This window comes from Bombus pascuorum, chromosome 3 (assembly GCF_905332965.1).
Source record: "Bombus pascuorum chromosome 3, iyBomPasc1.1, whole genome shotgun sequence".
Taxonomy (NCBI): domain Eukaryota; kingdom Metazoa; phylum Arthropoda; class Insecta; order Hymenoptera; family Apidae; genus Bombus; species Bombus pascuorum.
In genome coordinates, this window is record NC_083490.1 from 11,904,228 (window position 1) to 11,925,747 (window position 21,520).

General features: G+C 31.5%; 2 protein-coding genes across 6 annotated transcripts in view; one reads left to right on the forward strand and one right to left on the reverse strand.

The window, feature by feature from the left end:
• Positions 1-12,856, forward strand: part of LOC132905180 (protein alan shepard) — a 42,586-nt gene extending 29,730 nt beyond the window's left edge. The window contains exons 2-11 of one of the 5 annotated variants that reach the window (XM_060956210.1): positions 2,705-3,154; positions 4,455-4,669; positions 4,835-4,893; positions 5,007-5,152; positions 9,277-9,434; positions 9,530-9,683; positions 9,760-9,954; positions 10,192-10,284; positions 10,381-10,541; positions 10,620-12,856. In XM_060956210.1, coding sequence (XP_060812193.1) covers positions 2,705-3,154; positions 4,455-4,669; positions 4,835-4,893; positions 5,007-5,152; positions 9,277-9,434; positions 9,530-9,683; positions 9,760-9,954; positions 10,192-10,284; positions 10,381-10,527 — 1,617 coding nt within the window. In that variant the 3' untranslated portion in view covers positions 10,528-10,541; positions 10,620-12,856. The remainder of the gene's footprint in view (positions 1-2,704; positions 3,155-4,454; positions 4,670-4,834; positions 4,894-5,006; positions 5,153-9,276; positions 9,435-9,529; positions 9,684-9,759; positions 9,955-10,191; positions 10,285-10,380; positions 10,542-10,619) is intronic. The other 4 variants (XM_060956211.1, XM_060956208.1, XM_060956212.1 and 1 more) reach the window with 4 other exon arrangements.
• A 3,834-nt stretch (positions 12,857-16,690) lies between these two features.
• On the reverse strand, positions 16,691-19,111 carry LOC132905182 (ribosome biogenesis protein WDR12 homolog). The gene is made up of 9 exons (XM_060956214.1): positions 18,935-19,111; positions 18,693-18,778; positions 18,392-18,602; positions 18,171-18,311; positions 17,926-18,101; positions 17,783-17,853; positions 17,454-17,700; positions 17,240-17,372; positions 16,691-17,169 (listed from the first exon to the last, which is right to left on the reverse strand). Exons 1-9 carry the CDS (start codon positions 19,000-19,002, stop codon positions 17,031-17,033), a joined length of 1,272 nt encoding a protein of 423 aa, XP_060812197.1. The 5' UTR covers positions 19,003-19,111; the 3' UTR covers positions 16,691-17,030.
• Positions 19,112-21,520: the final 2,409 nt, after the last annotated feature.

Below are 21,520 nucleotides of genomic sequence, written 5' to 3' on the forward strand. Positions count from 1 at the left end.
AACGAACCTATGTATGTTCCCATATTATTCCTCTATTCTTTTTAAGTTTGAATTATTTTTTATTTATTTAGCAAATAATAATTTAATAGATATAGTTATTGTTCACAATAATTATAAACAAATAATATTCTTTTAATTTGTATATATTTTGATTGTGACATAGGTCAGTAAAACAATTTATTTCAAAATAGAATTAAGTAAAAGCTTTATATTTAATGACTTAGTGTAGTTATTTTGATTATAATAGAAACAGAAATTTTATTAATTCTACGTAAATTAGACATTATTTTTAATGTGTAATTACGTTCTTTATGTAACATGTGCTAACATATCCAACATGCCATTTTACGATAATGAAAGATTCTGTTAACTGATGAATTTTAAATCCATTTGAAAATAAAGAAATGAATTTACGTATGAAGTTCAATGTTACAATGTCACAGTGTGATAACGTCACATTTTCTTATATATAGGTATAAGTGGTATATAAGATGAAACATTTAAGAAATAAAGATTCTATTAAAATGACAAATATGATTATCAGAAAATTATTGTAAGTTCGCAACAATGCTTCTGCATTAGTATCATCTTGTTCCGCCACGTCAAAGATGTTGATAAATTGAAAATAATTGTAAAAAATTTACGATCTAAAACATGTGTATTATAAAAGTATACTGTCAAATCTAATTGAATTATATTTAAATCTGATTAAAAATATAAAATTATTATAAATAAAAAATATAAAATTAATTATATTATATTAAAATCTAAACATTTATAAAAACAAGATATCTTCACCTAATAATGCCGCAAAGTTGTAAGAAGTAGTCACACAAAAATGACGAAATGTCATACATCATTAAAAGATATCAAGTATTAAAACGCCAAAAGTTGCTTATTAAAAGTAATGGTTTAGTAGTAAAAATTTTTCGGAGTATTCCTCGAGACGGATAAAATGATTTCACGTATTATAGACTAATGGAGACAGAGCTATGAATTCGGTAATTTTTAACTGGACACATCTGCAGGACAACCTTTGAATATCCCTCTCTCTTGTTTCATGTATAATACGTTCCCTATGTTACAATTAAGGCCTATTTGTGAACAAATTTATCTGGCAACAGACCAACCGATTGTGCTTACTGTTGGTACGCGGACTTACAAGAGTCGTTATAACGTGTTTGCTAAAGACATTAACTGACACGAATTTGCTGTGCAAATGACTCTAATTAGGATGGCGTAGCGTAGCGGTTAAGTGTGAGTCCGTTTGTGTATACGCATGCGTATATATGTTCTCCACGCAATATCGTTTACAGAAGTAATGCTATGATCTTTACTGTGGAACAGTCGAAGAAAATTAGCGTAGATATGGTTACAATGAAAAAAAATGTTGCGGAGAAGTTTTCTGTTTTCGCCGCAAATAGTAATTGTTATCGTTACCACATAAATCTCAGGTAGAACGCAAACTTCTTTTCTTTTTCTTCCTTTCTGTAATGAACCAGTTGCCTATTCTCACTTTGCCACAATAATATACTCAAGGCGATATTAATCATCCTGAACGATTTATCTCTTGGGTGACTCGCGTTAGTCTCTCTGCCGACGATCACGATTTCGCTGCGATCACGTTGGAAAATGTTACAGTTCGCGTGACTCTGTCTTCAATTACGATTGTACGTTCTGTATTCCCGTGCCGCGAAGCTAAATTTAGAGGCCAACTGTGCCTAAAAAGATTTGTGTGTGGTACTGTGACTGTGATTGAATTCGATGTAACCAGATATATTTTCCTTTCGTCGAGTAATAAAAGAGGATTAGTATTGTCATGAATAATATCAGGCAATACCGGTGCTATTGAACTTTTTGAAAACTGATTTTCCCACATGGTGACATGGCTCAACAATAATCTCTTTCTGAAATACTATTCTTCGACGGCCTGTATCGGGATTTTCATCAACTTTTTGCAAAACTGTTTTTCTAAGTCAAAAGTGGTAACTGTTTTCGATCCTCCAAAGTCTTGAAAATTGCCCTTTAACATTTCAGAGATTTTTAATTAATGTAGGGAACTGAACACATTACTGGTTGGATGTCTGTGATCCAGAAAAACTTCTTTATATAATAAGGTCTCTAATATTTGCAGCTATGTTTATTAGGACCTTTTCGCCCGCTTTGATAAATGGTATATGAAGTTTGACATCAACTTTCTGAAACATCCTGTATAAAATGTTCAAAATATAGCACTTGTTACAACATTTGGTTCTATTGTTTGAATGATATTTATAAAAATATGGATTTGCATATAAATAAAGAGTAAGAGAAAAAACAAGCAAAGTTCATTTTTCTTGATTTTTCATTTTATAACAGAACTATCAAATCACAATAATTATAATGTTCAAAATTTTTTCCATAAGATAGCATTAAAGATGTAATGTACTGGTTAAAAACAGGAAATGTCCACTTCGTACTGGAACAAAACATAAAGATAATTACTGTAAAATAATTAATATCTTATTGATCATTCTTTTTTAGAATATCTAAGTAAGGTATACATTTTATGTTACTGCCACTAGAATAATTTTTTCAATAAAGCTATTTTGTGACATTCCTTATTTTTCTCTCTTCCCTTTCAAATATGTTCAAATATGTTCTACTGACAAATCAATAAACAGAATTGAACGATCAAGATGTACTTGTTTGTTACCTGTTTCAGGGTACGAATGGCCCTAGACCGGCGTACGTGGGTGCTAATAATGGTAATGCCGGTGGCGCCGGGGGTGGCGGTGGTGGTGGAGGCGGCGGCGGCGGCGCTACGGGCGGTGGCATCGGTGTTGGTCCGGCGAGCGGCGGCGGTGGTGGAGGTGGTGGTGGTGGTGGCGGCGGCGGTGGTGGAGGCGGGCATGGATTGAAAGGGAACACCGGCGGCGGACCACGAGGTGGGAACCCCGTGCAGTATCGCGCGAGCAGTGCAGCGGCTTGGGGCGCAGCGCCGCCCTCTCATGCGGCTGCGGCTGCGGCTGCGGCGGCGGCTGCCTATCCACCGTACACGCGGTATCCAAGCGCAGCGGCTGCAGCTGCGGCGGGCCAGATGCCTGTCGGAGCACAGCAACTACCGCCTACGGCGAATCCTTACGCCACCGCCACCTACGCACAGCACGCGTCGGTAAGTCCTCTCCTTTCATTCCTCATCAGCTAGAGTTGTATACCATTCGGAACTCATGCCGTTTTCCTGTAACGGACTATTTTCGATTTGAACATGGACTGATTCTTTAGTTCTCTCGATTGGCATATGGACAAATGGGTTGTTATTTTAAGATTTTAAACATTGTACGTCAATTTTATTGTTGTTTATTCGGATATAAGTGTGATTTATTAGCTGGAATGTTTAGCCTCTTTATACATATGAACTTAAAGAATGATTGATGCTTTTATCTAGAATGCAATGGTGAATTTTAAACTTGAGTTTAACAGATGGGATTTTGAATTATTTGTGGGTAAGGTTAATCGTTTTATGAAGAGAGGGTGACGTTCGTAGTCGGCTTACGTGCAGTTTGATGGTTAGAAAATGGTTGGGTAGTGCAACAAGGTAACCTATAAAGTATGCGCGGAGTGTCTTGTGATAATTGTAAATGTTCCCCTTTTTTATGTAAACTGTTTAATTTAGGTATCTGTGATATTGTAAAATGAATATACGCGTAGGCAAGAGAAAAGTTACGATTTTGCGCATAGAAAGGGTTAACCCTTTCTGAAACCGGGTGGGGCCGTGACAACTCAGCACAGTTCTCATGGAAGCGATGTGCGATTTCTTCTCTCATTTGTTTTTCCGATCTTTCATTAACATTTATTCTCTTCTGAACTTCCAATGTGTCTCTTCAATTGATTGTTCAAAAAATGTATGTACTTCGCATAGAATGACACATGGATCTTCGTTTCTCTTTTATTGTAGTAGTAGTATTATGTTTTACCGGCATAATTATGAAGGACAAATTGAAAGTAAAAGAAATGCTTTATTCTCTGGCAGTATATAGATAGATGGCATGATAAAATAAAAAATTATCACGTGTTATATCATGATACTTTTAATCTTTTCTCGTACCGGGTGGGGCTAGTATACTTTTATAATTTTTGATTACCACGTTCGATACCTTTTTTCTTCAAGTTCAAATATTAGATGTTTTTTTTCTAACAGAATAGTTATTTATATATATATTTATTTTATATTTTATATTAATATTTATTACTTGCGTATTTCTAAATTGACTTTGTAGTAAGTTCTGTTGCTGAAAAAGTACTAATTGTTAATATAATTAAAAGCTTTTAATGTATCTAGTCCTAAATACATTTTTTGTAAAGTTTTTTCTAAAATAATAAAATATGCATTTTTTACTATTTTTTTAAATATATTTATTATGTTATTAATGATTTTTAATTGTTTTTAATTGTATATTTTAACTGTATTACAGTATGGTGGACAACGGGTACCTACAGCTTCCTCTCCAGCTAACACTAATAGTAGTTCCAGCAGTGCTACCGGCAGTCGAAGCGGGACAATGAGCACAAGTCTTAGCAATAATGCTATACAAGGACAACAGGCAGAACAGCTATCAAAAACAAATTTGTATATTCGTGGCCTCAATCAAAATACAACTGACAAGGACCTCGTGAACATGTGCTCTCAGTAAGTCATTCGTGCAATTAGTATTTTCTGTTAATATCTGATTGGTAGTATATTATTATTTGAATTGATTGTCAATATAATTTTAACTTTTAGTAGAACTAAGAGACATTGAATTTTATTTATAGTGTGGGAGTGTGTTGTTTCTAATACATTGTGTTTTTGCAGATATGGGACTATCACTTCTACAAAGGCAATTTTGGATAAAAATACGAATAAATGTAAAGGTAATTAACTTATCTGTTATATCTTTGTTTTTATCATTTACTTTTTATTAACTATGAAATCAATGTTACTACTAACTGGTTTTGCTAATTGATATGCAATTGTTGTGTTACAGGTTACGGATTTGTAGACTTTGAGTCACCAGTGGCGGCAGAGGGTGCTGTGAAAGCACTGGTCGCCAAGGGCATCCAAGCGCAGATGGCGAAAGTGGGTATCTGGTTGCTCCCTAGACTGCCCAGTGTACGTTGGTTGTGCATGCAAGTACAGTAATACCAGAGTAACAGTAAACTCCTTTTCTTTCTTTTCTTTTTTTCTTTTCTTTTCTATTATTTTTTTCTTTTCTTTTCTTTCTTTCTCTTTCCTCTCTTTCCCAACTCCTTTTTATCTTTTTTCTCTTTTTATTTCCTATTTCGACCTTTCTACTTTTCAGTCTGTCCTATTCTAAAATCCATCTATAGTCCTTTTACATTTGATCATTATTACAACCCTTACGCTCTCCCATTGATATATCAACTATTAAATGCCATTAATTTGAAAAAGATTTTTATTCCTGTACTGCTATGATAAATATGTATACAGTACAGTACTTTCATGCATTATTTATCATATAATGTTGAATAAAAAAAGTATTGAAATTCTGATCACAATAGATATCATGTTTGTCTTTCAGTGATCGAAGCTTTCCAATGAAATGATTTTTAAAATTAGATTCAACAATTTATTTACAATATTTGTTTGCTAATAGCAGTATTTGACTACAGTTATAATATATAAGTTATTATTTATTTTATTAACTATAAAAAATTAATCAAATTGTTATGATAAATAGTAAATGTCAATATATTTTTTTTATACATGTTGTATATTGTTCTGTTTAATTTTATGTTTAAATTGCAGAAAAATTGTTATTAATAAAAATTTTATAACTTATAATGAAGTTCTTTAAAATGCTGTTAAATTATTCACTTTTGTTATAATAGCTGAAAGACAAACATGGAATCATCGTCTTGGCATCATTGCTCTGCTCTCAGCCCCTCTAGAAATGCATAGAATTTGTATCTTGACAAGACTGTTTAGTATCTTATAATCGTTGCGTCTTGTAGAAAAAGTATTTTTAGTATAGAGATGTCAGATTAAAAGAAAGTGACAGGTTTTATGGAAGATATAAAAAAATTAGAACTATTTAAATTTACTGACAAGTGAGAAGGGATTTCAAATAAATTTATAAACTTTCACATGCTTAAGATTTATCTTTTAACAACAGAAAAATATTGCTGCTAGAGGGGTGGTATTATGCACAAATTATATTTTCATTGATAAAATTCGAAAAATTTTTTTATGATACAGATGTTCATAAAGGTAATATGACTAGTATAACGTTATATAATTGTATTATCAATGAAAATATAGTAGCAGGCAATTATGCATATTTTGAGATAAAAAGAAGTACTATAAAGTTCTTCCTATTAGAACCTATCTCACTTGTCTGAAAATCTCTAGTTTTCACCAGTTCTCTGCCATTCTGTCTTATATACCTACCAAACTATCGATGCTTGTTGCTGTACCTCGGCCACAAACTGCTGATACTGCTGTGTCAACACATTTATAATTCGTGTCTGAAGATTGCATTCATTTCAGCACTAAATCAAGCCTCTAGCAAATTATTCTAATGTATTCAGATGTCTGTGTCTGTGTCCTATGTAAAAAAAAGAATCAGTAGCTTATTGTCATACTAAGAAAAATTCTAAAATTCTTTAGAATACTCCATTAAAATTGCTTTTAAGTGTGGTAGTATACTATACTACATGAATAAAATACGGTATAGTTTATCTTATTCTCTGTGCAATCTGTCAAATGTTATGTGTCTGTCTCTTATTCTAACGATGTGTAAATATTAGAAAAGATCGCTTATATACATTTAGTTTAAAAATTTTTTCACTTTGAATTTTCTTTATTTGTTTTTATCTACGTATGCACATTGCCAATAAAAAGTACTGGTTCCTGCCTATATTTATTGCTAAATAAAAGACTAACTTGGAATGTTTCTTCTAATCTGGCCGCGGTAAAAGCACGGGGTGCCATCAGCAGCTGTGATGATGTCAGTCGCATGTGATATGATATAACTAAACAATGTACCCATTATTAAATGTATTCAGGGTACATGGTATTTACATACCAATTAGTGATGCTATGCGAAGATCAGGTGCTATCTTAATCCTGGGGTGTTGGTTGACTCTGATTGACACACTTGGCTTGATTAATAAAGTTTAACCGGCACACCAAACAAGTTTAGGATGTGTATTTGGGAATTTCGAAAAGTCTTTAACAAGAACTTAGTAAACTATAGCTACAGAGAAATTGCTAAAGTTTCTAGTGACTGATTAATTACTATGTATAGAAATATGTACAAATTATTTTTAAAATCCTTTATACACATTCACACTTGATCAATTAAATCAATTTATTGAGATACAAAGTCATTAAATTATATTATGGTTTTATCATACATATATGTATATGTGTTTATATGCATACATATATGTGTATATGTATATTATATTTTTTAAAAGAAATATATATATACATATATAGATGCCATAAGCTTAGCTTATATCATAATGTTTTCATTATTTATTTTTTTGTTTTAATGCATTCGCAAGATTGAAGTAAATTGTCGTAAAGTATAAGTATATTCAAGTAACTGTAGAGTTGATTGATTTTTGAGAGAAATGGTGGATCTCAAAATATGCTTGAGGGTGCATAAATATCAAATTCGAATTCGAGTTAAGTTTAGTGTACATATATCTTTTTGCTTTTTGTTCTCTACATATGAGAATCGTAAGCAAGAAAAACTTGAGCATGAACACATGTATATGTATGTGTATATATTTTGAAAACATATGTTTTAATAACATTGCAAGATAATTTGACTCACTTTCATTTCTATCTTATAATATAACTGTATATTTGTGAACATGCCTGTGCTTTTTTGTTATGCTTGTATCCAACAGTGTGTCATATGTGACTGAAATTTTATTAATGCTTTGAATGGTTATCCTCAGTATTGTTTATTATAAACAATTAGTTAGCTTGCATTACTTGTGGTACTGGTTATTTATCATATAAGAATATGTGATTCTTAAAACACAAATTTAGAAAAAGTAGTAGAAAGATAATATAATTAGAAAAGAATTATGAATATTCTTTACAAAAAAGTTTACTTGTAAAGAAAGATACTGTTACAAATATATATTTTATACAGTTAACAAAGCAATATAAATCTAACAGAAACCATGTTCGAGATATCATTTAATACAAATGATTTAATTGGAAAAAAGGATGTAATAATTGATAAATACGTTCTGAAAGAATGTAACAATTTATTATTCGCATTAAATAAACAATGTTTGCACAGGCGAGATTCACTATTGTGGTTTTTTGTGAATTCATTAGTTGCTTCTTGACTTTTAGGTCATTATTATGCATTACTAAATTTTGAATGCAATAGGCACATATAGATTGTAAATTTTATATACAATTTAGAAAAAAGGAGTTTCGTTATGAAAAACCTAATGCGTGTGAGCATGCTTTGTACATAAATGCAGTATATATTTGATGTCAATATTAGTTTTAAGCATCCATAAAGCAAATTTGGAGAACCACCACAATATGGTAAAGTAATGCCATGAAGCATGATAATCTTTCAGTATTGAAAATAATGATTATTTTAAATCATAACAAATCGTTTTTTGAGTATTTGTTCATTCGTACATTCAATATTAGATTAAAATAATTGTTATAGTTTAATGCTCTCCTTTAGTAGTATCTTGTTGTAGATTTATACAATTTTTTTTCATTATTTTTATTAAAATACATTGACAAGTTATATGTAAGAAATTTTTGTGATAACTGTATACAATTTTAGTTTGTTGAATTTCTTGCATCATTGTATATATTGTCATGAGGTTTAATTTTGAATTATCATTTTAACATTCCATGTGAATGTGTATATACAATAGAAGTGTATTATGAGACATTTTAAATAAACACTTATAACGAATATCATCATAAAAAGTGCAAGGAATATAAGAAATCTGTAACGTTGATCTTGTAAGCTAATCTAAAAAAGTTCCAATCATATTTATTATGATTATTGATTTGTCATTGTAGTGACCTCGTCTGTGCATTCATTTGTAATCATAGTTACACAGGAATATGTAAATACATGTGTTTTGGTCGTGAATGTTAAAATGATAGATATGAAGCTTTTTTGAAATTTATATACAAGTATATTATAAAATATATTTTTATATATATTAAAATATATATAAAAAACCAGGAGTGTAATACAATAAGTTGCATAGTATTTTTTACTCTCTTCTCAGCAACAGGAGCAAGACCCCACCAATTTGTATATTGCAAACCTGCCACTGAGCTTCAAAGAAAATGATGTTGAGGGTTTACTTGCTCAATATGGGCAAGTTATTTCAACACGTATATTACGTGATACAGCTGGACAAAGTAAAGGTGTTGGATTTGCAAGGTTAGTGTTATATTATCATTTAAAAAATAATTATCAATCATATTAATTTTTGTTACATTTAGTAATATTAATATTTTATGTTATGTATATCTTAGAATGGAATCTAAAGAAAAATGTGAACAAATAATTCAGATGTTTAATGGAAAGGCACTACAAGGTGCTAAAGATCCTTTACTGGTAAAATTTGCTGATGGTGGTAATAAGAAAAAATCATTATACAAAAGTACAATATGGAGAGAAACTGGAGAGGTAATTTATGCAATTACAAAAAGGTGAAGATAGTATTTAATGTACAGTTTTAATGTTGTGGTATGTACTTTCACAGAATATAACTTTGAATTACGATACAAGCGGTGTTGGCCAAAACGGGGTTGCAACTACTCACATGCTACCTGCAGCCACCTTAACACAATATAGTCGTCATTATGGTCAAGCTTTACCAGGATACAGTGTGCCAGGAACGCCCTGGGTGACTCCTTACTTGGTGCAGACTGCCCCTCCACACATGCAACAGGTCGACGTGAGTTTTTGTACAGACTTTTTGTTGGTTTTGCTTCCTCTTTTTTTTTTTTAAATTATTTATCATTTATCTTAAATAATATTATTCTTCCATTACTGAAAAATTTCATATATTCGTGCATAATTATTAATCTGGATATTTTTGTACTAAATTTAAGATTATAATTTTACATTGATGTTAAAAGAACTGAATGAAAGTATTTAAATTTAAAATTTTAATATGAATTTCATATTACAGATGATGCCATCAGCTGATCCTAGTAATCCACAATACAGTATGATTCCTCAACTAACTACACAAATGTCTACGTTACATCTTGGCACTGGTTCCGTAAGTATAGAATCTTTTTTTTACTTTCTTTTCAATTTTGAATCATTTTTTCAATATTTATGTTAATTTTAATTTTGTAAACATTTCATTTTTCAGTACATAGCAAGCCCACATCCCTATCCTTATACTACTTATCCTCCTAGCATTATTCATACCATGCCACTGGGTGATTCTGAACAAACAAGTAATGCAGCATCTCCTGATGATTCTTACCAACAATACCAAGCTCAGCAGCCCAAGTAGGCTATGATTTTTAGGTATATATAGCATTTCACAATGATTTTTCTGTTATATATATATAGATATATAGGATTTTATAAACAAAGCTGAACCAGGTTTCCGTTTTTTTAACATTTCAGATACGATTACACAGAGGGTTATGTAAGTTAGGAGAGCCACACCTGTCGTTATGGAGGACTATATTAATGAAGAGTAGATAAGGCTAAATACATTACATAAAGTCAGATAAGATTCTTCCTCATGATAATTGACTTGCCAGCCATCTTTTATACATTTTATCCATCAGATAAATAGGTGAAAGTAGTTAATATTTTCCAACGATTAGAGAATGAATGTTGTCATAAGAACGGGGTACGAGTGCTCGTGTCATCTACATTGTTCGGCACTAGCACGGCTCCATACGTTGTAACGCCAACACATCATTACGACAGTGACAAAACTGATATTCTGCGACGGACAGTTTAGTGTCAAGCTGATAGGCTTCCAGGATTAACTTTAGGTATTACATTTACTAAGAAAATGATAAGTCGAAGCCGAAGGCTTTGAGAGTGTGAATAAAATATTTTAACAAAAACTGTAAACTATAAAAGAAACGCTGCTCAGAAATATACAAAGGAGAATTCTTCCCAAGAAATAATAATAATATACAGAAAAAAGCACTTCCAAATGCTAGAATTGATAAAAAAAAAAAAACATTCAGATTCGGTTACTTATAATCAGTACCTACCGGACTTTCGTGCCAGCTGGCTGGCCGGTGGCTGGGCTGCGAAGAGAAGGGGTTGTGGATCAGTATTTCTTTTTCACAGAAGATACTGAAGAAAAGAGCTCTTCCTTAACAGCGCACACCACCCCATCCACTAACTGCACTCTCATCATATTATTTCTTTTTGTTTTCTTCTGTTTCGTTCAGACATTCCAAGCCAGGCACATATATTGTATGTATGTATTGCCACGCGGAGATTTTTATCTACTTTTACAAGTACAGTTCGCGTTCTCTTTTTAATCACGGACGAATATATTTTATGGACGAAAAAGAAGTGAAGATTTTAAGGGAGAGAGAGAGAGAGAGAAAGAGAGAGAGAGCGAGAGAGCGAAAAAGATGAAGCTTTATTTCTAAAAGAAAAAAAAACTTCAGGATATATGTAATTATTGTAACAAGAAGGAAAGGAACATAGTACTTTTTAGAAGATTTATATTTATGAGTACAGTTACTACGAATCAATATCAGTTTTAATTGTACAGTGAATACAGATATTTTTTTTAGAATTGTGCCTTTTCAGACAAATCCGCTAGACTGGGATATGCTGAAAAATATTATAATATATTTTTACGTCGGTATGTAAATGCGAAACTTGAGCCAAATTTTGATCTTCTAGTTAAGAGAATATAATTGTTTTTACGTTGTAGCCAGTTAAATATCACTACGTTTGTTTTTTGGTTATGAATTCGAATAGATTTTGTATGTGTATAGTTGCCACTAACGGGATTGACGGACCGAAAACATCTGTACGGTTCGTACGGAGTCTAGGAACAAAAAAAAATGATATGAAATCAAATGGCGGATCATTGTTAACTGAGACTAATCCATACCGCCCCAAAAGAAAATAAGAGAGAGACAGAATAGGCTTGTTACAACGGAATACGATAGATAGAGTGTAAATTAATTTATTATATCGAACAAACGAATAAAATTGCGTTGCAAATGAAAACGAAAAAGATAATGGGACTGGAGTAGAACGATAGGCGAGAGGATCGAACGCGAGGAAACAAAAAGAAACGCAAAATACAGAATATAAGTTGAAGATTTTCTATCTACGCGGTATCGAGAGAGAGAGAGAGAGAGAGTGAGAGTGAGAGTGAGAGAAAACGGAGAAGTGAGAGATTTAAAAACAAAGAAAAAGAAAAAACACCCTCCTCTCCTGCGTTCCTCTAAGCCCGTTTTTACATCTGGCACAGTTTTCACGTTGTCTGACTTAGGTCGAGTCGAGGAACGATTAGCAGAAAGCTTTCTACCAAATATTACGAGCTCCGGGCTCGAAGTGGCGGGCAGGTAGTTAGATAGAGTTAGAGGCGATCGTAGCTATTATTATAATATTACAATAATATGCTGTATTATTATAATTAATGATTACTATTATTGACGTCATCTAAAGTATGAAAGATTTTTACACTGTTGAGACTTGAAGTAAATAATATATTTAGTTTATTTTGGTACATCACGATTTGATGACAAGAGATAAAAGATGAAAAAAGTGGTATGAACTATTTTTTAAGAGACCGATTATTACTCGATTTGAGTCCACGCATTAAGGGAGATAAAAAAAAAGAATAAGAGAGCGAGAGAAAGAACGAAAGAAAGAGGCGAAAGGGAAACCTATTTGCGAGTGTGTAAATTGTTTGCACAAGCGATTGTCACCATGACTGACAACAAAAATCACATGTGATTAAATAGTGAATTTTGAAGAATTTTACTAATAGACTTGTACTAAATAACTAATTATTATTGTGACGACCAAAACAAAAAAAAGAGCAGCATTTTTATAGTGCTGACAGAGAGCGGAAGAACGATGGTTCGGCCGACATAAATGCCAGCTCCCGCAGATACGGAGCCGCACTGGAGAGCGGGCAGAGAGGAGAGAAAGAGAGTGAGGAAGATCAATGAAAGCAAAGGACAATGAGCGATAGAGACGCGGAGAATCATAGAAGGCGAATGAAAGTGCGTGAGCTAGAAATTTAAAAGAAAATGTGCGTAGAAAGCAGGAGGTTAGAAGGAAGTTGAATGAAAAAATGAGCGAGAGGGGGGGGAAGAAAGATAGATGCTAGAATGTGAAATATACAAGAGAGAAAGTAAGAGTGAACATGAGAGAAAACAAGAGCGAATGCGTCGTAATCTATTGTATAGAACCTGTGAAGAAAGAGGGCACTGCGAGATGTTGTGTAGTTAGTGTTGACTATAAATATATAGGATAGGTACCATTTTTGGATAGGAAGTAATCAATTAAGTGATTAAGTTTAGGTAGATAGTTAGGTGATAGTTAGGATACATATACAACTGCCTCTCCTCGTTAAAAAAACGCAAAAAAAAAAAAAGAAAGGAAAACACATCAGGCGAGGCACCGTTCAGCCTATGCACCTCGCACCCGTCAAGACTGACTGGCTATTCATATTAATAATAAATATATATTATTCTACAACATATTATCTACTGTAATATAAATAGTAAGAACTGCTTGCTGCGCACCGCGGGTCAGGTGCTTGGGCTGGCCGGGCGTGGTTTACGAAAAAGAAGAAAAAAACCAATTTCTTTTTTGGAACGTAATGTTTCCAAGCAATGCTGCTTTCCGTAAGCTTTCTTTAGAATTTCTAGCGTAGCCTCTTTTTAGATTAGATTCACAACTAGTAATCGTAGGCTGATGATGTAGAAAGATGAGAATAAAAAGGAAAAAAACGTAGGATGTTTTTAAGTAACGAAACAAAAAAAAAATAAGTAATATAATGTTAGTCGAACGTCGGCTTAAGCGATAAAAAGAAATAATAAGAAAGATGCGAGTCCGAGTTGAGACTTTGATGATGCCCGATAATGTGACGCGCGTCATCGTACTTCGACTTGTACAGTCCTTAGATTTCATCGAGGTTTTAAGTCATTGTTTTACTATTGTTAAGGAGATAGGTTTTTAGCTATAACGAGAGAGAGACGAACATTTTTCCATTTGCCTCATCGTTTTGCTTTTTTTTTTTTACTTCGACCCTTCCTGTATCTCTTTTAATTTCTTTTTCATAACCTTCCCGTGCTCCTTGTTTAATCCAACATCCAACATTGTATTTTTCGACACATACGAATCTTCTCTTCATAAGCATCAAGACGAAAGAATGACACTTGTAATTATAGAAAAAAAGAAAAAAAAATTGCCATTACTATATTCGATTCATTTTGTTTGTTTCTTCTCTCCACTATATAATTAATTGTTATGTGGTGTGCGACCAATGAGAATATACATGAGAATTAAAAATTTCGTAAATTTCAAGATGAGAGAAAGAGGGAGTGAAAGGGACAGAGAGCGAGAGAAAGGAAAGAAACAAAATATGATGTTGAGGCATTAAGTTAGACAGTTCGCATCCGTAAACGAGGATTAAGTAATCGGGAGGGAAAAAAACATAAAAAAAAGTAAAAAATGAACACACACATTAGGTTCTCGGATACTTTTAAGATGGCGAGGCATAGCACGTAATGAAATTCTTAGATTAAGGCAAGTGTGTCATAGCTAGTTAAGAAATAGGGGCTCTTAGAAGTCGATAGGTGCTGTAACAAAATGAAAAAAAAAAAATGAAGTAACAAGAACAACAACAACAAAGTTTAACAACGGTCAGAATTAGATTTTTCATGGAACTCGAATAAGAACACAGGGCATACGCCACTAAAAGTGCCCTTAGTTTATTTTGGATCGTTTAAAAACGCTAGTCTTTGTGTGAGATAATGTGGGGGTTATAGATAGGGTCTTCTAAAAAAGAAAAAAAAAAAACGAAAAAAAGAAGAGAAAAACAAAAAACGCAAACAGAAAACAAAAAGAGAGAGAGAGCGCGAGAGAGAACGTGAGATATAAGTAGTAAATACAAAAGATAAAAAAGAAACACATATGAGATGCGCGGGAGCGAGCGAGCGAGAGAGAGAGAGAGAGAGAGAAAGTGCGAGACGAATGTGTGGTGTGTAGGTTGTATGCATAATTTATAATGCGTACTTTAAATAAGAAGAACAACCATCTGCCTATGACACGACACAGACTGCAGAGACACACTGTTACTGTAAACTGCACACTGCGTGTGCACGCTCTAAACGTCTCACACTTCTTACACTTTGTATGTGGAGCGTGCACCGAACAGTTTTTAGAGTTACTTACAAGTATGGTTTGGTATTCAAAGTGAAAGAATCAAATTCTTAATTACTATCATCCCTTATTTTTGATCAATAAAAGATCTGTTTTGGGGATTTATTCGAATCATTTTCTTTTCCTTTCCTAAGTTTTCTCTAATGGCAGGCCAATTGTGAAAATAGTCTTCAACACAGAGAGAAGAGAGCGAGAGAGTGAATCCCCAAATTATAATTATATCATTGTTTCTTCTCAGATGTCATTTTTTTTAACTTGTACTTCTCTTTTGTTTGCATTAGATTTCGTTGAATTTCATAAAAAAATAAATACAGATTCATTTTCGTTTTTTCTTTTCCTTTGTTGTATCAAAGAGTAAAAGAACAATTTCTGCGAGAAACGAACAAACGAAATGTAAAGTCTGTAAAATAAACTTACTCTCGTACAAAATCAGTGACTGTATTTACACGTATTCCAACACTAAAAAAAAGAGAGATATGCCTTCTATTGAATCAAGTAGCGACTACTGTATATGCCTTTTTCAATGTTATATTCTGAGATAGATTTTTGGTATTCTTCAGGACTAAAACAGTGAGCTTAACGAATTAAAAAGAGAAAAAGAAAACGAAAATAGGAGAAACTCCAAAAAGGAAACAAGAAATATCACGTTCTTCTCAATCGAACATCGGTTAAACGAAATTATACTGTTTACTAATGTGTAGTAGTACAGCATGTCCAACAGACTGAACACTTGTCCTTTGTAAGTAATGTTAAAATAATAAGCCCCCCACATTATCCCAACTAATTGTGTAATAATACATCCAGCGTCCGCGTTTATACTAATCGACGATAGGATTGTTTTCTGCGGAGTAACAAGACTATGGAGAATTAATATGCCATGTTCGATTTTTGGTAATACGGTAGAACATAACGAGTCTTTTTCTTAATACTTTTAACACCTTACACGCTGATGCGATTTGTACTATTTTGAGTAAATGCTTTTAATTTGTGCGCAATAAAGATTCGAAATTTAAAAAAAAGAGGTGAAGATAAAAAGATTTTAATCGAGATGCTGGCAATGTATGAGAACGATTACTAGATCTCCTCTTTTGTCAATTAAATGGTGGTTTTATAATGATGTAAAATAGAAGGGTAAAATTAAAAAGAAAAAAAAAAAAAAGGAAAGCAAACACATCGTAAAAAGAACTCATTGAAATAAAAAGAGTACGAATTTTGATTTGATGCTGAGAGCTTTTTCTTAGGCCATGCAATACTTCTTCCATTAGGGTTGTACTTTTTGTCTCTTTGATTTCGTTAGATGTGTTTATTTGTACGAAAATATTTTGTAATTAGTTTATATACATCATCTCGATCTGCATTCACGTTTAATTTATTTCAAATTACGTTGTTGGAGTTAAAAGTTTGATCCGATATCTTTTGATTATTTTACACTGAGTACATGTTTTCGTGATTCCGTATGTTTCACGATGGCGATACGTGTCTATTTCCTTTAGATGATTATATTGCTTGATTTAGAATATAATAAATATTAAGTTGATAAGAAGAAACTTATTCTTATTAATTTGCACTATGCACAATTCTTTTTTCTATTATATGTAAAAGTTATAAAACAATAATTCGCTATTAACGAACAATATGTTTCGATTTAAATATCCTTACGGTGTTATCCGCACCTCCGGATACCATGAATTTGGGATTCGACCAATTGCAACATAATACTTTATCTTCATGGCCAGAAAGGTCAAATAATGGCGCTTTAGGACTATAAAAAGAGAAATAGTTTTTTTTTACACGGAAAGCAACTTTGTAAATAAAATTGGAAATTATCGTACCTTCTGGTATCCCAGAGTTTCATCTCATTATCATATGCTCCTGAAATAAAAAGATTTTCGTCCACTGGCGACCATCGTACAGATTGTACCCATTGCGTGTGAGAAGTAAATATTGCTTTCACAAGTGTTCCCTCTAAAAAAGAAATATTATTTTAATACAACTTTCAATGCAACAATGATTAGAAATTTATAAATAAACAATGCCAGTCGAAACCTGTAGATCTTGGATCGTATAATCTAATATGCCTATCGGCTGACGCTGTTATAACAGTACGAGTTAATGGGGAATAATCGAGGTCAAAGAAACTTTTATTTCCAGTCAGTTCGTGTTTGATTCCTCCTAATTCTGAATCCCATATTTTCATCGTATGATCCCACGAGGACGTTATAATTTCTGTTTTATCTGACCATACTACACCACTAATGGCTTCTTTGTGACCTTTCATAGTTCTTTTAGGTACCTTTATAATGCAAACGTACATATCATAATAAATTATTTCCTCGTTGACAAATATTCTACTTATGTTTATTTATTTTATTTACCCTTGTTTTACCATGTTCTGATTTTAATCTTTTTGAGCTGGATTCACCATCTTCATTTTCATCTTGATTAGCTACAAACATAAATGAAAGTGAAATATTTTTTTATTAATGAACTTAATTTTTTTGTTATATAAAATACTTACCTGTAGACCAGATTTTAAGCATTGTATCCCACGCCCCAGTTGCCATTATAGTCTTATCGTAATTAATACTAACAGCTTCTAGTCCACGCTCGTGTCCCCTGCATACATGAATGCAATCTACAGAATTTTCCATAATGTTCCAATCCCATATTATAGCTGTTTGATCTTGAGATGCACTGTAAATTATACATGATAAGAATGATTTAAAATTATTCAATTCAACTTTTCCTGGTTTTAGATCATACCTAACAAAACTGGCCGTGTCATTAGTCAAGGATATCCATGCTACTGCTTTAACAGGTGAAGTATGTCCAGGAATTACTAAATGATGCTTCCCTTTAGATGTCCATATATGTAATGTGTTATCATAACAGCCAGTCAAGATCCTATTAAAATATAATAAGTATCTTAATACAAAATAATAATGTTAATAATAAATAACAGCAGTAAATATCAAAGAAGTTACCATTTTTCATAAACAGCAACAGCAGATACCCAATCATCATGTAAAAGACAATCCTGAGGTTCTGGTGGTGGATATTTTTCAACATATTCAACGATAATCACTTCTTCTGTAGAAATATTTTTTTCTGCTATGTGTTCACTTAACGAAGTACGTAAAAATTGTGAGCATACCAAGAAATCAAATTCTATATCATTTTTTATATCGGTTGACTCTAGAATTAAATCCAGTTAATAAACAAATATTCCTCAATAAATTTAATCTATGTTCAAGTTTATTAATTTAGAAATAAGTTGTACACTACCTTTTAGAAGTTCATTTATAAGAGTATTTAATTCACTTGTTACAATGGATGTGTGCACTGATAGTGGGAAATCTGGAACAGCATACCTAAAATTTGAAAAATTTATTTACCGCATATATTATGATTACTGAAATAACAAAATTATTGCGAATTATACAAAGCATAAACACAATGTCATATCTGTGTAACAAAATGAAATAACCTCCTAATGCAGCTTACAAAAGATAATTAAAAATACTTACTGTTCCTGCTTCGTAAGAAATTTTATTTGTACCTGTGGAGCACTATTGTTTAGGTTTTCATTAGCCATCGTAGTTTTAATATTATTCGTACTTTATTCTTTTATAAAATGAGAATTACAGAAAATACACGTGTGTGCTACATTTTAAACTAGATTATATCGATACCAATAATCGACTTCTCGGAACTCTTAACGAATCGATTTATTATGCAATCGATACTCTTCTGTAGATAATCGTTCTTCACATTATCGAAAGACTAAATTTTTTATACTGGTTTATACAGTTCTGTATATGTGACCTTTTTAAATTAATAAATAGAAATATATTAATTAATATAGAAATATGAATACATATTAAAAGGTATTTGTAACATTCTTATGATGCTTTTAATTTAATAGTAACTTTCGTTATATAACATAACATTAAATACAATTTTAGGGTTGACGAATAATAATTTTGTTATTTGGATAATGAATTTTATTCAATTTTATATGTATGTATAATTATATTTCTTAATATATTCAAAAATAGTTTTACTATACTTATCTAATAAATATTGCCAAATAATTATAAAATAAAACTAATGGTAGAAAAAGTCAAATCAGAAAAAGAACAAATATAAATGATAATAATAATTTACGTTTCTATTTATCATTTATTAATATAATAATAATATTTCACAATAAAATTGGCTATTTATGTCAGTATTTATTTATCGCTAAATATTATTATTTATTTAATACATGTAAATAATAAACATACTTTAATCATTTAAAAGATCATACACTTTGTAAAATACCCAAGATATTTGATATCTTAATGTAGAACGATTGGTTAATTAATAAACTTTGATAAATTTCACATATTAAAAATGAGATAACATGCTCAATATATTTTTTAGTAAATCAACGTTGATCATCAATTAGCAGAAGAAAAAAAAATTAGAATGTTAGGACGAATCGACTATCTGATTCATCACAGACTATTCTGCTTCCGTCTTTGTCTTCCCAATAAAAGAAGAGGACAGAGCGAAAGTTATTACTACTGGGGTCAGTTCTACTGCAACAAGTGTTCCTAATCGATACTTCGATGAAATTATAAGAATCCATTGCTGCCACTGATAACAGAAATACAATATTTCTTAAAGCGTTTTTTCGTCACTAAGAATCATTGTCATATTAAAAATTACATTAACGATAATATTTGCAGGAAGACGAATATTTTAATTTTATCTTTAAATTTCTGAAATACAATAATTTTAGAAATGTGCATAATTATTACTAAAGTAGTATAACAAATATTACATTAAATAGGGAATAAAGCAGTCTGAATCTCCAAAATGTATTAAATTACGATTATTCCACAATTCCAGAACCTATATTAATATTATGAATTTATACTTAAAATAATCAATATGTAATCTCATATAATTAACATTAATGTATTTCAGCATTGAATGATTTATGTGCAAAAAGCAAAGCTCGATTATTTCAAAGAAGGAACGTAATTCGTGAACAACAGGTGCTCGGCGGTAAAGAAGATGGAAAGTACAAGAGGGATAGAATAGAAAATGCGCAGGTGTTTGTCGGTTCACGAACACACCACGCAATTCGATATTATCTGGGGCAAAAATCTTTTTAAATCGAAACTTTACTGAAAGTTTTTGAGCTGTTCGAGATAGGGTATGTAACAATATAGGCTTGTTGATAGTAAGCTGCACAAGAGGTTCCAACTGTTTCTCTATTATTGTAGGTGATATTAATTCTTTCCCTCTTTGCTTCTTTCTTGTTCACTTCTAGCGATGGGAACGACCTTCACCACTTATTCTAAAATAAGTTTTATTTTCACACATTTAACATTAATTTTGTAAACGTTTATTTAAGATTTACTATTTAAAGGGAAATTGCAAATACGATGAATATTTGATAACTTTTCTGCAGAAAAATTCTTATAATTTGTATAATTATGTTTGCGTGTCTAATTATGGAGTAGTTAAATTCTAATTTGGCCGATTATCAGTGAAACTATTTTTTGCTAAGATCATGTTCATTTTATCAAATGTAGAGTAATAGCATTTACGATATAATATTACAACTTTAATATTATTAGTAATAAATTTATCATTAATCGTTATTACATTATTATTAATTTTTTATAATTTCATCATCATCCTATTGCACTACGTGTATAGCATGAAAATGACACGCAAAAGTGGTCATAATATTTTTCTATAATGCTTAAATAGAAAATTGTGCAGAAAATTATTGTCCCCTTTATATCAATTGATTTTTATTTAACAAATTTTTCTCTTAATTTCATACATCTGAAAATATTCAGTCTTCATTATTTTATCAAAAAAAAAAAAAAAAAAAAAAAAAAAAAAATAGTAAATTCTTCATTTTTAAAATAATTGATTCTTAGAAACAGTGGACACATCTTACTTATTTCTATCAAATATTAAGCTATAGTATCTTTACAGTATAGTGTTTTTCATAGCACCATTCTATATCTAAAATACATCATTACATTATATTTATTACTAATTATTTGATGATGTATGTATTATCAAATATATTTTTGATAATA

What these genes read in the sequence shown, in the direction of transcription:
- LOC132905182 (XM_060956214.1), bottom strand. Translation starts at nt 19,002, where the DNA reads ATGGCTAATGAAAACCTAAACAATAGTGCTCCACAGGTACAAATAAAA. An exon ending in TTTCTTACGAAGCAGGAACA is followed by an intron (nt 18,779 to 18,934) that starts GTAAGTATTTTT and finishes TTCAAATTTTAG; the next exon opens with GTATGCTGTTCCAGATTTCC. An exon ending in AAACTCTGGGATACCAGAAG is followed by an intron (nt 17,170 to 17,239) that starts GTACGATAATTT and finishes CTCTTTTTATAG; the next exon opens with TCCTAAAGCGCCATTATTTG.